The sequence below is a fragment of the Stegostoma tigrinum genome, chromosome 1 (assembly GCF_030684315.1).
Source record: "Stegostoma tigrinum isolate sSteTig4 chromosome 1, sSteTig4.hap1, whole genome shotgun sequence".
NCBI lineage: Eukaryota > Metazoa > Chordata > Chondrichthyes > Orectolobiformes > Stegostomatidae > Stegostoma > Stegostoma tigrinum.
This window is the reverse complement of record NC_081354.1, coordinates 193,565,683-193,581,855: the sequence shown is the minus strand read 5'-3', so window position 1 is coordinate 193,581,855 and position 16,173 is coordinate 193,565,683. Positions and strand designations below refer to the sequence as shown.

Below are 16,173 nucleotides of genomic sequence, written 5' to 3'. Positions count from 1 at the left end.
ATGCTGACTCTGACCTATCCTGTTACTGCTATCCAAATGAGTCGTAATTTCATCTTTTATAATTGACTCCAGCATCTTTCCCACCACTGACGTCAGGCTAACCGGTCTATAATTCCCTGTTTTCTCTCTCCCTCCTTTCTTGAAAAGTGGGACAACATTTGCCACCCTCCAATCCGCAGGAACTGATCCTGAATCTATAGAATCTTGGATAATAATTACCAACGCGTCCACAATTTCTAGAGCCACTTCCTTAAGTACCCTGGGATGCAGACCATCAGGTCCCGGGGACTTATCAGCCTTCAGACCTAACAATCTATCCAACACCATTTCCTGCCTAATATAAATTCCCTTTAGTTCGTCCATTACCCTCGGTCCTTCAGCCACTGTAACATCTGGGAGATTGCTTGTGTCTTCCCTAGTGAAGACAGATCCAAAGTACCTAATCAACTCATCTGCCATTTCCTTGTTCTCCATAATAAATTCGCCCGTTTCTGACTTCAAGGGCCCAATTTTAGTCGTAACCATTTTTTTTCTTTTCACATAAAAAAGCTTTTACTATCCTCCTTTATATTTTTGGCCAGTTTTCCTTCATAGCTCATTTTTTCTTTGTGTATTGCCTTTTTAGTTATCCTCTGTTGCTCTTTAAAAGCTTCCCAGTCCTCCAGCTTCCCACTCATCTTTGCTATGTTATACTTCTCTTTTATCTTTATACGGTCCTTAACTTCCCTCGTCAGCCACGGCCGCCCCTGCCTCCCCTTAGGATCTTTCTTCCTCTTTGGAACGAACTGATCCTGCACCTTCTGCATTATATCCAGAAATACCTGCCATTGTTGTTCCACTGCCATCCCTGCTACGGTATTGAACCATTGAACTTTGGCCAGCTCCACCCTCATAGCTCCATAGTTCCCTTTATTCAACTGCAACACTGACACTTCCGATTGTCCCTTCTCTCTCTCAGACTGCAGATTAAAACTTATCGTATTATGGTCACTACCTCCTAATGGTTCCTCTACTTTGAGGTCCCTGATCAAATCCGGTTTGTTGCACAACACCAGATCCAGATTTGCCTCCTCCCTGGTAGGCTCCAGTACCAGCTGTTCTAAGAATCCATCTCGGAGGCTCTCCACAAACTCCCTTTCCTGGGGTCCAGTACCATCCTGATTCTCCCAGTCTACCCGCATGTTGAAATCTCCCATAACAACTGTAGTGATACCTTTGTGACAGGCCAATTTCAACTCTTGATTCAACCTGTACCCTACCTCCTGACTACTGTTTGGGGGCCTGTAGATAATTCCCATTAGGGTCTTTCTACCCTTAGAATTTCTCAGCTCTATCCATACTGACTCTACATCTCCTGACTCTATGTCCCCCCTCGCAAGGGACCGAATATCATTCCTCATCAACAGGGCCACCCCACCCCCTCTGCCTGTCAGTCTGTCCTATTGATAGCACGTATAGCCTTGAATATTCATTTCCCAGGACCTGTCCACTTGAAGCCACATCTCAGTTATCCCCACAACATCATACTTACCAACTTCCAACTGAGCCTCAAGCTCACCCACCTTATTTCTTATGCTTCATGCATTCATATATAATATTTTTAATTTGTTTCTCCCCTCACCCTTCCTATCAATCCCTATTTCACTTGGCCATACTGTACAATCCCTTCTAGAGTTTTCCGCTCTGTTGATTCTGTTGTCCTTCTTGACTTCTCTTATTCTCACTTTCCCTTTAACTTCCTTCTTAAATTTCCAGTTTAGCCCCTCCCCGCTATTACTTAGTTTAAACACACCTGTGTTGCAGTGGCAAACCTGCCTGCCAGAAAGCTGGTCCCCCACCCATTTAAGGTGAAACCCGTCCCTCTTGTATAATTTATCCTTACCGCAAAACATACCCCAGTGATCCAAGAATTTAAATCCTTGCTTTCTGCACCAGTCCCTCAGCCACACGTTCAGGTCCATTATCTCTCTGTTCCTGCCCTCTCCAGCCCGAGGAACTGGAAGCAAACCAGAGATAACCACCCTGGAAGTCCTGCTTTTCAGCCTTCTTCTGAGATCTCTGAAGTCCCGCTGTAGAATGCCCCTCCTTTTCTTCCCAACGTCATTAGTGCCGACATACACCACCACCTCTGGCTCTTCACCTTCACCCTCGAGGATTCTCTGCACTCTGTCAGTGACGTCCTAGATCCTGGCACCAGGAAGGCAACACACCATCTCAAATCTCGCCTGTTGCCGCAGAAACCCCTGTCAGTCCCACTCACTATGGAGTCCCCTATTACCACGGCTCTGCATGATGTCTGCCTCCTCGGCTCTGCCTCTACAGCAATTTTTGACTCGCAGACCTGTCCACCTCTCGGACTGGCAGTGTCGTCTGTCTCGACAGTTTCCAAGACAGTCAGCCTGTTTACAATAGGTGCTTCCCCTGGGGTCTGTTGTACTTCATTCATGTCTTGCTTTGTCATCGACATTCCCCTTCTCTCTTCAGGTATCCTCGGTGTAGTGACCTCGCTGAAGGTCCTGTCCAGAAAATTCTCATTCTCTCGGATGAGCCTGAGGTCTTCTAGTTCTTTCTTCAGGGCTGCAACAACCTCCTTCAGAAGCTGAATGTGTACACACTTACCACAGTTATAGGAGCCAGAAACATCATCAGTGTCCCTGACCTCCCACATCATGCACAGAGCACACTGAATCCGCTTGGCAGTCATGTCTTCACCCTCTTCAACAGTGGCGTAATCTCCTCACTGAGCCTCTTCACCGAAAACTCGCACTTTACTCACCAGGCACTTCCCTCAGCCCTTGTGTGTTTGCTGAGAGTCTGTGGACTCTTAATTAGGTTAGAGGAGGAGGGTGGGAGGGAGGCCCTACCGTGTAGGACCTGGGGCTGAGAACACACCTACTTAAATAGCACTCCGCAGCAAAAAGGACCCGCTGGCTTCGAGGTAAGTACTTAAATAGCACTCACTTACCTTCCCAACTGCCTCTCTGCCCTGACCTCACGTCCACCCGGCTCGCGCCGCTCTCCGCTGCAAAAATTTGTCGATCTCTACCTTCAAGGCATCCAACGCCCTGGCCTCCACTGCACTCTGTGGCAATGAATTCCACAAGCCCACCACTCTCTGGCTGAAGAAATGTTGTCTCATTTCGTTTTAAATTTACTCCCTCTAATTTTAAGTCTGTGCCCACGGGTCCTAGTCTCCCCGTCTAACGGAAACAACTTCCCAGTGTCCACCCCTTTCTAAACCATACATTATCTTGTAAGTTTCTATTAGATCTCCCCTCAACCTTCTAAACTCTAATGAGTGCAATCCCAGGATCCTTAGCCGTTCATCATACGTTAAAACTACCATTCCAGGGATCACCCATGTGAATCTCCGCTGTACACGCTCCAGGGCTGGTATGTCCTTCCTGAGGTGTGGGGCCCAAAACTGGACACAATACTGCATGCATTTAAGTACTCAATCCATTGTGCTGGGTTGACTGCACTCCTTCTCATAGAGTTCATTGAGGTCTCCCTGGAGTATCAGAGGCTCAGGGGTGACCTTACTGAGGTTCATAAAATCATGAGGAGCATTGATAGAGTGAATAGTCAGTGTAGGGGATGGTGGGAGAGTCCAAAACTCGAGGGCGTAGGTTTAAGGTGAGAGGGGAAAGATTTGAAAGGGACCTGAGGAGTAACGTGTTCACACAGAAGGTGATGTCTGTATGGAGTGAGTTGTCAGAGGAAATGATGGACACCAGTATATTTGAAAAGCACCTGGATCGGTACATGAATAGGAAGGCTTTAAAAGATTATGGGACAAATGCTGACAAATGGGATTAGTTCAAATTGAAATGTCTGGTTGGCGTGGATGAGTTAGACCGAAGGGCCTGTTTCCGTGCCGTACAACTCTCTGATACCATACTCCCATATCTGCAGTCCCTGAAGGAACATTCCTGACCCATCCTGTCTATTCTGTATCAGAGATAATGGGAACTGCAGATGCTGGAGAATTCCAAGATGATAAAATGTGAGGCTGGATGAACACAGCAGGCCAAGCAGCATCTCAGGAGCACAAAAGCTGACGTTTCGAGCCTAGACCCTTCATCAGATTCTATTCTGTAACTTGGTCTGGAAACTTTAACCTCTGCTGAGCCCTCCTCCTGCTTTAACTTGTTGCCAAATTTGCCATGTAACTGAACACCCTCTGGCAGAGGCATGGTGAGGGTTGGAAAGCCTGGAGCAGGATTCTGGTGGTGGAAATGAAAATTGGACTTATCTTATTCTAAATTAAAGTGAACTGCAGCATGTATGTACCGTGAATGTATACACTTTTCACTGTATTTTTACATTGAATACATGTGACAATAAATGATTCAATTAAATACATGTGACTGCAGGCCCAGTTTGGTTTGACTGTTTACTGCCCTCGAGGATGAGCAATAAATGCCGGCCTTGCCAGCTGTGATCCCGGGAATGAATTAAAAGACAAAGCAAAAGGAGCAGGTAAGTCTTCTTCTTGATAAGGCCACAGATAGAATACTGTGTGCAGCTCTGGTTTCCACACTTTTGGAAGGATGTGATTGCAGTGGAGAATCCCAGCCTAGAATGGAAAGTCTCAGTTTCAGTCCCTTGAAATTATGCCATTTCCGTCCTTTTAAAAAACCTCTCACTATCCACTGTATCTATGCCTCTCTTGAAACCTCTATCAAGTCACATAGATAAGCTGCAGAGCTGGGCTGAGAGGTGGCAAATGGAGTTTAATGAAGAGAAGTTTGAGGAGATGCACTTTGGTAGGAGTAACCGGAAGGCAAAGTGCAGGGCTAATGGTAAGATTCTTAGCAGTGTAGATGAGCAGAGAGATCTCGGTGTCCATGTACACAGATCCTTGAAAGTTACCACCCAGGTTGACAGGGCTGTTAAGAAGGCACACAGTGTTTTAGCTTTTATTAATAGAGGGGTCGAGTTCCAGAAACAAGAGCTTATGGTGAAGCTGTACAAAACTCTGGTGCGGCCGCACTTGGAGTATTGTGTACAGTTCTGGTCACCGCATTATAAGAAGGATGTGGAAGCTTTGGAAGGGGTGCAGAGGAGATTTACTAGGATGTTGCCTGGTATGGAGGGAAGGTCTTACAAGGAAAGGCTGAGGGACTTGAGGCTGTTTTCGTTAGAGAGAAGAAGGTTGAGAGGTGACTTAACTGAAACATATAAAATAATCAGAGGGTTAGATAGGGTGGATAGGGAGAGCCTTTTTCCTACGATGGTGACGGCGAGCACGAGGGGGCATAGCTTTAAATTGAGGGGTGAAAGATATAGGACAGATGTCAGAGGTAGTTTCTTTACTCAGAGAGTAGTAAGGGAATGGAATGCTTTGCCTGCAACGGTAGTAGATTCGCCAACTTTAGGTACATTTAAGTCGTCATTGGACAAGCATATGGACGTACATGGAATAGTGTAGGTTAGATGGGTTTGAGATTGGTATGACAGGTCGGCACAACATTGAGGGCCGAAGGGCCTGTACTGTGCTGTAATGTTCTATGTTCTATGTTCTCTCATCCTTCTTCACTCCAATGAGAAAAGCCTTAGCTGCCTCAACCTTTCCTCTGATGACCTGCCCTCCAGGCTAGGTTTGGGTGGGAACATAGGAGGCATGATTAGTAAGTTTGCAGGTGACACCAAAATTCATGGCATAGTGGACAGTGAAGGAGGTTACTTCAAAGTACTAAAGGATGTTGATCAGATGCGTTGAGCTGTGACAGATAGAGCTTAATTTAGGTAAACTTGAGATGCAGCATTTTGGAAAGGCAAATCAGAGCAGGACTTATACACACAATGGTAAGGTCCTGGGGAGTGTTACTGGACAAAGCGACCTAAGAGTGTAGGGTATATGAACAGGAAGGATTTAGAGGGATATGCGCCAAATGCTGGAAAATGGGACTAGATTAATTTATGATTTCTGTTTAGCATGGGCAAGTTGGACCGAAGGATCTGTTTCTGTGCTGTACAGCTCTATGACTCCATGACACTGCTGCAGAGGGTTTTGGAAGATCAGTCCTGGAATGTGAGATTTCTGATTATCAATGGCAGACAGAGTTATGGGATATGCCAGGCTAAAGACATTGATCAACCATGATCATATTGAATGGCAGGCCAGGCTCAGAGGACTGAATGGCTTACTTTGTTCCTGTGTTCTCATTTGCTGGTATGCTGGGCACAAGCTGTTTCCTTATGCTCTATGAGATAGTAGGAACTGCAGATGCTGGGGAATCTGAGATAACAAGGTGTAGAGCTGGAGGAACACAGCAGGCCAAGCAGCATCAGAGGAGCAGGAAAGCTGACGTTTCGGGCCTGGACCCTTCTTCAAAAATCAGAAATTTCTGAAGAAGGGTCTAGGCCCGAAACGTCAGCTTTTGTGCTCCCGAGATGCTGCTTGGCCTGCTGTGTTCATCCAGCTCCACACTTTGTTATCTCCTTATGCTGTATGGCCAGTTGTTTCTGTATTAGTTCCTCCATCCTGTTCGCTGTTTGTCTCCACTCTTGCTGTGTCAGTGAAGTTGGTTTTTGACCTGTATTTTCTCATGTTTTATCTCAGCCACTGCAGTCACCCTCAATGCCTGAATTAGGTCATGATTTGATGTTGATCGAATAAGCAGAAACCACACGAGAACCCAGTTAATGAGAGTGGGATGACCTATGTAAATACAAAGAGAACTCATGGTGCAGTGGAGACAGATAGTGAGAGGGAGTTCAATGTTCACTCAATGACTGTTTTTGCTTTGTACTTACAGCAATGGACATCGATGTGGACTATGAGCGGCCGAATGTCGAAACAATTAAATGTGTCGTAGTTGGGGACAATGCGGTGGGAAAGACAAGGCTGATTTGTGCCAGAGCCTGCAATACTACCTTGACCCAGTACCAGCTGCTGGCTACACATGTACCCACTGTTTGGGCAATAGATCAGTATCGGGTCTGCCAGGAGGTAAGTCGAAGTCTATCGCTGAGTACTGCAGCTCAGGCCAAGGTCCCTGTCTCAGAAGACCCCAGATTCATACAACACAAAAAGAGACTACTCAGCCCAAACTCCTGTACTGCCTTTCTGAATGAGCTGTGCAACTAGTCCTGCCTCTACCTGTACAAACTCTTACAAAAATACCCATCTGATAATGTGTTCCAGATCTTAATGACCGTCTACATGAAGTAACCTCTCCTAACCTTGTTGACTTCCCTCGTCAGTAATGTGAAGTCTATGTCCTTGAGTTAACACCCTGTTTGACAGAGCAGAGAGACCCTCCTCTAACAAAACACCAACAAATTTGAAAATAATTATTTACATGAATTATATGCTGAACTAATAATATGTTGTGGAAGAACAACAATCCTAGTTTGTCTAAACTTCTTCATTGCCGACAGCTTCTCACATGCATTTCCTTTGTACTTACAGCTAACAGAATTTAAATCTTTATATCTCAAATCTACAATATCTCAGATGGACAGGAAAATCATGGGATATTTGACCACAGAACTCTGGAGGTATAGGTTATTTGTTTCGTTTATCCATTCCCAATTGCCCAGAGCTTAATTAAGAGTCAACAATATTGGTGTTTGTGTAGAGACACATGTAAACCAGACCAGGTTAGGATTGTGGATTTCCTTCTTTGAAGGACATCGGTGAACAGAATGGGTTTTTCTCAACAATTGCTTCATGATCAAAACACAGAACAAAAACAGAAGTTGCTGGAAAAGCTCAGCAGGTCTAGCAGCATCTGTGAAGAAAAAAAATCAGAGTTAATGTTTTGGGTCTGATGACCCTTCCTCAGAATGGGTTTCATGGTCATCAGTAGATTCTTAATTCTGGGTGTTTTTGTAATTAAATTCAAATTCCATTCTCTACTGTTTAGGGATTTGAACCCAGGTCCTCAGAGTGTTAACCAACTTTCTGGATTAATAGTCTAGTGAGAGCACCACTGGGACATTGCCTCCCCCAGTTAATCAGCAAGATGGGTTTTTCTGACAATTGACAACAGGTTCATGGCCATCATTAGGTTCTTAATTCCAAATATTTATTGAATTCACATTCCATCATCTGCCATGGTAGGATTCGAACCAGGGTCCCCCGAACATCACCTGGGTCTCTGGGTTAACAGACCAGTGATAATACCATGAGGTCATCACCTCCCCCAGAGACAGGACAAGTAACAAGAGAGGAAATAGTGTCAAATAAGAAAATGGACGGTAGCGATGAAGAACAAAGAACAGGACAGAAAAGGAACAGGCCCTTCAGCCCACCAAGAAATCACTAATACATGATGCCTTTCTAAACTAAAGACTCCACATGGTCCACATCCTTCTATTCCCTGCCTAATCAGACGACGTAAAAGTTTAAAAACACATACCAGCAGATTCAGGAGCAGCGTTTCCCCCACTGCTCTGAGACTTATGAACGAACCTCTCATATATCAGAGTTGACCTTTCTCAGCACCATCTCTGTAGCTGTAGCACTGTATTCTGCATTCTGTTCTGTTACCCTGACGTACTTACGTAAGGTGTGATTTGTCTTGTTAGAATGCAATACAATACTTGTCACTGTATTCTGGTACATGTGACAATAATAAATCAAATGAAATCAAACCAGCTCACCGTGGATCCCATGTGACTTCACAGTTTGTACCAGCTGGTCATGTCAAATTCAAGAAAATTACGGTCACCAAGTTGGCAAACTGTTGGAGCTACGTGCAGGTTTCTGATTAAATCTCCCCTCGGTCTGCTCTGGTCCAGGGAGAACAACCTTAGCCGATCCAATCTTACCTCATAGCTGCATTTTTCCAATCCTGGTAACATTCTCAGAAATCTCCTGTGTCTCCTCTCCAGTGCAATAATGAAAGGACTCATACTGCATGCAGTACTCAAGTGGTGAGGGAAGGTCATTGATGAAGCAGCTGAAGATGGTTGGCTCTAGGACACTACCCTGAGGAACTCCTGCAGAGATGTCCTGGAGCTGAGATGACTGACCTCCAACTTCCTCAGTCACTTTCCCATGTGCCAGGGATAACTCCAACCAGTGACAAGTTTTCCCCCTGATACACATTGATTCCAGTTTTGCTAGAAGTCCTTGATGCCTCACTTAATCAAATGTGACTTTGGTGTCAAGGATTGTCACTCTCAGCTCACTCTGGAATTCAGCTCTTCTGTCCATGTTTGAACCGAGGCTGTAATGAGGTCAGGAGCTGAGTGGCCCTGACAGAACCCAAACTGGGCGTCACTGAGCAGGTTATTGATAGCTCTGTTACTGACACCTTCCATCACTTTACTGATGGTCGAGAGGAGACTGATGGGGCAGTAATTGGCCGGGTTGGATTTGTTGGGTAGAGTCTTGGAGTTGTACAGCATGGAAACTGACCCTTCGGTCCAGCTCATCAATGCCGACCAGACATGCTAAATTAATCAATTCCCAGTTGTCAGCAATTGGCCCATACCCCTCTAAACCCTTCCTATTCATGTACACATGCAGACGCCTTTTAAATGGTATTCTTCAGGTCTGCCTGGCGTTCCTCCTGGCATGCCCTCCTGCACTCTCTGTTGAACCAGGGTGATCCCCTGGTTTGATGGTAATGGTTGAGTGGGGGATATGCTGGCCCGTGAGGTTACAGATTGTGCTGGAGTACAGTTCTGCTGCTGTTGATGGCCCACAGCACCTCATGGATGCCCAGCCTTGAGTTGCTAGATGTGTGTGCAGTCTGTCCCATTGAGCACGGTGATAGTGCTACACAACTTGATGGAGGTTGTTCACGATGTGAAGGCAGGACTTTGTCTCCACAAGGACTGTGCGATGGTCACTCTTACCGATACTGTCATGGACAGATACAACTGCAGCTGGCAGATTGGTAAGGACGGGGTTAAGTATGTTTTTCTCCCTTGTTGGTTCCCTCACCACCTGCTGCAGACCCAGTCTCGCCGCCATGTCCTTTAGGTCTCTGCACTCACTCCAGTGCTATCACGTCCTTCCAATAGTGTGGTGACCAGAACTGCACACAGGATTGCAATGTTTTATCAAGTTGTAACAGGAATTTGATCACTGCCTTATTCTACCCCCTGTCTAATGAAGACCAACATCCTGTATGCCATTTTGTCTGCCCTGTCTACATATGCTGATATCTTCTGAGATTGATGGAACAAAATCTCTGTCTATCCTTACTCTATCCTATTCTATCGTTGTATTATGAAGGTTCTGGAACGATCGCGAGATGTTGTTGATGAAGTTCCAGTTTCTCTTCGACTGTGGGATACTTTTGGTGACCATCACAAAGATCGTCGCTTTGCATATGGCAGGTAAGCTGGAAGGGCAGCCTGGTTTTCTCAGGGAAGCCTGTGTGATGTTAGCATGATGGGCTGAAGGGCCTGTTTCTGAGCTACGACACTACCATTAACTGGAATTAGGATTTGCTTTATGGTCACGTACTCAAATGAGTACAGCAAAAAGTGTACCACCATATTCGGTATAAAAGTCCCCTGGTACACCTTCTTCACTTACAGTTCTTAGCAAAATAGAGAAGTTAACCTGTATAGCAGATTTTAGGAATAAATTATAAAATGGAGGAAAAAGAAGTTCAGAATGGTGGTCTTCCAAAACAGTCCATTCTGTCACCTAGCCACCCATTGACACCAGCCCTTGGCTGTAGACTGCACTGGGCTTCACCTCAAGGTTCATGAAGCTGGGAGATTGCTCTGGAATCACCTCAAGACTGGAAGCCCATGCTGAGGCCATGCCTGGCTGAGAGACAACCACGCTCGGCCCATGAGAGACGAACCACACCAGGCCAAGAGACCCCTACAGCAGGCTGAGAGACCCCCACACCAGGCCGAGAGATCACAGCACTGGGTCACTGAAAGACGCCCACACCAGGCCGAGTGATCCCCACACCAGGCCGAGTGATCCCCACACCAAGGCCGAGAGATCCTCACACCAGGCCGAGAGACTCGCACACCAGGCCGAGAGACTCGCACACCAGGCCGAGAGACTCCCACACCAGGCCGAGAGACCCCCACACCAGACCGAGAGACTCCCACACCAGGGCGAGAGACCACAGCACTGGGTCACTGAGAGACGCCCACACCAGGCCGAGTGATCCCCACACCAAGGCCGAGAGATCCTCACACCAGGCTGAGAGACCCCCACACCAGGCCGAGAGACTCCCACACCAGGCCGAGAGACTCCCACACCAGGCCGAGAGACTCCCACACCAGGCCGAGAGACCCCCACACCAGACTGAGAGACTCCCACACCAGACCGAGAGACCACAGCACTGGGTCACTGAGAGAGCCCCATACCAGGCCGAGAGATACTCGCACCAAGTGAAGAGACCCTCACACCAGGCCGAGAGAACCACACACCAGGCCGAGAGACTCCCACACCAGGCTGAGAGACTAACACTCTGGACCCGTGAGAGAATGCGAAACCAGGCTGAGAGACCCCCACACTGGTCCAGTTAGAGACCTCCACTCCAGGCTGAGGGACTCACATTCCGGGCCGAGAGAATCCCACACCAGGACAAGAGACCACCACATCAGGCTGAGACACCACTGCACCGTGCACTGGAGAGACTTTCACGCCAGGCCATGAGACCCCCACGCTGGTGCTGTTAGACACCCCCATTCCGGGCCGAGGGACTCACATACCAGGCTGTGAGACTACCACGCTGGGCCCCTGAGACAACCCCCACCTGGCCGAGAGACCCCCCACCCCCCCACCTGGCCGAGAGACCCCCACACCTGGCTGAGAGACTCCCACACCTGGCGAAGAGAACCCCACACCTGGCCGAGAGAACCCCAAACTAGGTTGAGAGACCGCCATGCTGGGCCCCTGAGAGACCCCCACACCAGGCCGAGAGAGACCCCTACACAGGCTGTGAGATCACCCCACACCAGGCTGAGAAACTCCCATTACAGGCCAAGAGACCCCCATGCAAGGCGGAGAGGCTCCCACACGAGGGTGGGAGTCTACCACACTGGGTCCCTGAGACATCCCCACACCAGGCCGAGAGAGCCCCAAACTCAGCCTCTGAGAGCTCCAAGGCCGTGAGGTCAGAAAGCTATGAGATTGGAAGCCAGGAGTGTAGGTGATGGCCCAGTAGTGTTATCGCTCAACTATTAATCCAGAAACCCAGCTGATGTTCTGGATTTAAATCCCACCACAGCAGATGGTGGAATTGGTATTCAAATCTTTTTAAAAAGTCTGGATTTAATAATCTACTAATCATCATTAAATCATTGCTGATTGTCGGAAAAACCCACCTGGTTCATTAATGTTCTTTAGGGAAGGAAACTGCCATCCTTACCTGGTCTGGACTACATGTGACTCCAGACCCATAGTAGTGTGCATCAGTCTTTGTTGCCCTCAGAAGTGGCCGAGCAATCCGCTCAGTTGTACCAAAGACTCAAAGACTCAAAGAAATGAAACTGGACAGATCACCCGGCATTGACCTATGCTGTGGAAATGACAATGACACAAACAGCCCTGTGGACCCTGTAGAGTCCTCCTCACTAACATCTGGGGGTCAGTGCCAACATTGGGAGGGCTGTCTCACAGACTAGTCAAGCAACAGCCTGACACAGTCATACTCTCAGAATCATACCTTACAGACAATGTCCCCAGACACCACCATCACCGTCCCTGGATATGTCCTGTCCCACCGGCAGGACAGACCCAGCAGAGGGGGTGGGATACAGTCAGGAGGGAGTTGCTCTGGGAGTCCTCAATATTGACTCTGGACTGCATGAAGTCTCATGGCTTCCGGTTAAACACGGCCAAGGAAACCTCCTGCTGGTTACCACACACTGTCCTCCCCCAGCTGATGAATCAGTCTCTCCTCCATGTTGTAAAACACTTAGAGAGCGCACTGAGGATGGAAGGGCTCAAAATGTCCTCTGGGTGGGGGGTTTCAATGTTTATCACCAAGAGAAGCTTGGCAGCAGTACGACTGATTGGGCTGGCCGGGTCCTAAAGGACATAGCTGCGAGACTGGGTCTGCAGCAGGTGGTGAGGGAACCAACAAGGGAGAAAAACATACTTAACCCCGTCGTAACCAATCTGCCAGCTGCAGTTGTATCTGTCCATGACAGTATCGATAAGAGTGACCATCGCACAATCCTTGTGGAGACAAAGTCCTGCCTTCACATTGAGGACAACCTCCATCGTGTTGTGTGGCACTGTCACCGTGCTCAATGGGACAGACTTCACACAGATCTAGCAACTCAAGGCTAGGCATTCATGAGGTGCTGTGGGCCATCAACAGCAGCAGAATTGTACTCCAGCACAATCTGTAACCTCACGGCCCGGCATATCCCTGACTCCACCATTACCATCAGGCCAGGGGATCAACCCTGGTTCAATGGAGAGGGCATGCCAGGACTAGCACCAGGCAGACCTGAGGATGAGGTACCACCCTGGTGAAGCCACCAAACAGGACTACTTGCACGCCAGACAGTGAAAGCAGCAAGTGATAGAGCTAAGCGATCCCACAATCAACAGATCAGATTGAAGCTCTGCAGTCCTGTCACGTCCAGTCGTGAATGGTGTCGGACAATTGGGCAACTCACTGGAGGAGGAGGGTCCACAAATATACCCATCAATGATGGAAGAGCCCAGCACATCAGTGCAAAAGATAATGTTGGAGCATTCGCAGCAATCTTCAGCCAGAAGTGCCGAGTGAAGGAACCATCTCAGCCTCCTCCAGTGGTCCCCAGCATCACAGATACCAGTCTCCAGCCAATCCGATTCACTCCACGTGAAATCCAGAAATGGTTGGAGACTCTGGATACTGCAAAGGCTACGGGCCCTGACAACATTCCAGCAATAGGACTGAAGGCTTGTGCTCCAGAACTTGCTGCTCACTGAGCCACGCTGTTCCAGTACAGTTACAACACTGGGATCTACCTGACAATGTGGAAAATTGCCCAGGTGTGTCCTGTACACAAAAAGCAGGACAAATCCAACCCGGCCAATTACCGCCCCGTCATTCTCCTCTTGATCATCAGTAAAGTGATGGAAGGTGTCAGTAACAGTCCTATCAATAACCTGCTCAGTGACGCCCAGTTTGGGTTCTGCCAGGGCCACTCATCTCCTGATCTAATTACAGCCTTGGTTCAATGGAGAAAAGAGCTGAATTCCAGAGATGAGGTGAGAGTGACAGCCCTTGATATCAAGGCTGTATCCGACCGAGTGTAGCATCAAGGAGCCCTGGAAACACTAGAATCAATGGATATCAGGGACAAACGCTCCAGTGGTTAGAGTCAAACCTGACACAGAGGAAGATGATCGAGGTTGTGGGAGGTCAATCATCCCAGCTCCAGGACATCTCTGCAGAAGTTCCTCAGGGTAGTGTCCTTGGCCCAACAATCTTCAGCTGCTTCATCAGTGACCTTCCCTCCATCATAAGGTCAGAGGTGGGGATGTTCGCCAATGATTGCACAATGTTCAGCACCATTCATGACTCCTCAGATACTTAAGCAGTCCAAGTTCACGTACAATAAGATCTAGACAGTATCCAGGCTTGGGTTGGCAAGTGGTAAGTGTCATTCGTGCGACACAAATGCCAGGCTATGCCCATCACCAACACAAAACAATATAACCACTGCCCCTTGACATCCAACGGTGTTCCCATCACTGAATCCCCTACTATCATCATCCTGGAGGTTATCATTGACCAGAAACTCAACTGCACTCAGCACATTAACACAGCGGCTACAAGAGCAGGTCAGAAGCTGGGAATCCTGCGGTGAGTAACTCACCTCCTGACTCTCCAAAGCCTGTCCACCATCTACAAGGCACAAGTCAGGAGTGTGATGGAATACTCCCCACTTGCCTGGATGGGTGCAGCCCCAATAACACTCAGGAAGCCCGACACCATCCAGGCCAAAGCAGCTGCTTGATTGGCACCACATCCACAAACATCCCACTCCCTCCACCACCGACACTCAGTAGCAGCAGTGTGTACTGTCTACAAGATGCACTGCAGGGATTCACCAAAGATCCTCAGGCAGCACCTTCTAAACCCATGACCCGCTTCCATCGAGAAGGACAAGGGCAGCAGGTACATGGGGACACCACCCTCTGCAAGTTCCCCTCCGAGCCCCTCACCATCCTGACTTGGAAATATATCCCCGTTCCTTCACTGTCACTGGGTCACCAACTTGGAATTCCCTCCCTAACAGCACTTTGGGTCAACCCGCAGCACATAGACTGTAGCAATTCAAGAAGGCAGCTCACCCCCACCTTTCAAGGGGCCACTCAGTACCAGCAAGAAATGTTGGGCCCAGCCAGAGACGCCCACATGCCACAAAAAATGAATAGAAAAAAATGGCCAGGAGGTCAGGGCCAGGGAGTTCTGAGGCTGCAAGGTTGGAGGCTGCAAGGTTGGGGGTGGGAGTCTGAGTTCGGGAGGACAGAGACTGGGAGGTCAGAGGCCGGGAGGTCAGGGCCAGGGAGTTCTGAGGTCGGTAGGTCAGTGACTGGGAGGTCGGAGGCCGGGAGGTCAGGGCCAGGGAGTTCCGAGGTCGGGAGGGCAGAGACTGGGAGGTCGGAGGCCGGGAGTTCAGGGCCAGGGAGTTCCGAGGTCGGGAGGACAGAGACTGGGAGGTCGGAGGCCGGGAGGTCAGGGCCAGGGAGTTCCGAGGTCGGTAGGTCAGAGACTGGGAGGTCGGAGGCCGGGAGGTCAGGGCCAGGGAGTTCCGAGGTCGGGAGGGCAGAGACTGGGAGGTCGGTGGCCGGGAGGTCAGGGCCAGGGAGTTCCGAGGTCAGGAGGACAGAGATTGGGAGTTCGGAGGCCGGGAGGTCAGGGCCAGGGAGTTCCGAGGTCAGGAGGACAGAGACTGGGAGGTCGGTGGCTGGGAGGTCAGGGCCAGGGAGTCGCAAGGCCAGGAGGTTGAGAGGAGAAAACTGTAGAAAAAAAAGACAAAGGAAAAGAAAAACAGAAAAATAATGAAAAGGAACGGGTGGAGTGGATGAGTTCCGGCTGATGTGTCCTACTTCACCACCATCGTAATACCATATAGGTGGTGAGGAGATGTTGCCTGGACTGGAGAGTTTCAGAAGATTGACTGGACTGAGGTTGTTCTCCTTAGAGCAGAGCAGGTTGAGAAGGGACAGGATTGAGACGGGTAAAATGATGAGGGGTCTGGAAGAGTAGACAGGAGGACTGT

General features: G+C 48.7%; 1 protein-coding gene across 7 annotated transcripts in view; it reads left to right on the top strand.

Annotated features, from left to right (window-relative positions):
* Positions 1-16,173, top strand: part of LOC125456767 (rho-related BTB domain-containing protein 2-like) — a 138,926-nt gene that overhangs the window by 55,073 nt on the left and 67,680 nt on the right. For all 7 annotated transcript variants that reach the window (XR_009446640.1, XM_059650903.1, XM_059650899.1 and 4 more), the window contains exons 2-4: positions 4,377-4,482; positions 6,765-6,958; positions 10,202-10,305. Coding sequence is in view for 6 of the 7 variants with exons in the window: in XM_059650903.1 (XP_059506886.1) it covers positions 6,767-6,958; positions 10,202-10,305 (296 nt within the window). In the remaining variant the exon portion in view is untranslated. The remainder of the gene's footprint in view (positions 1-4,376; positions 4,483-6,764; positions 6,959-10,201; positions 10,306-16,173) is intronic.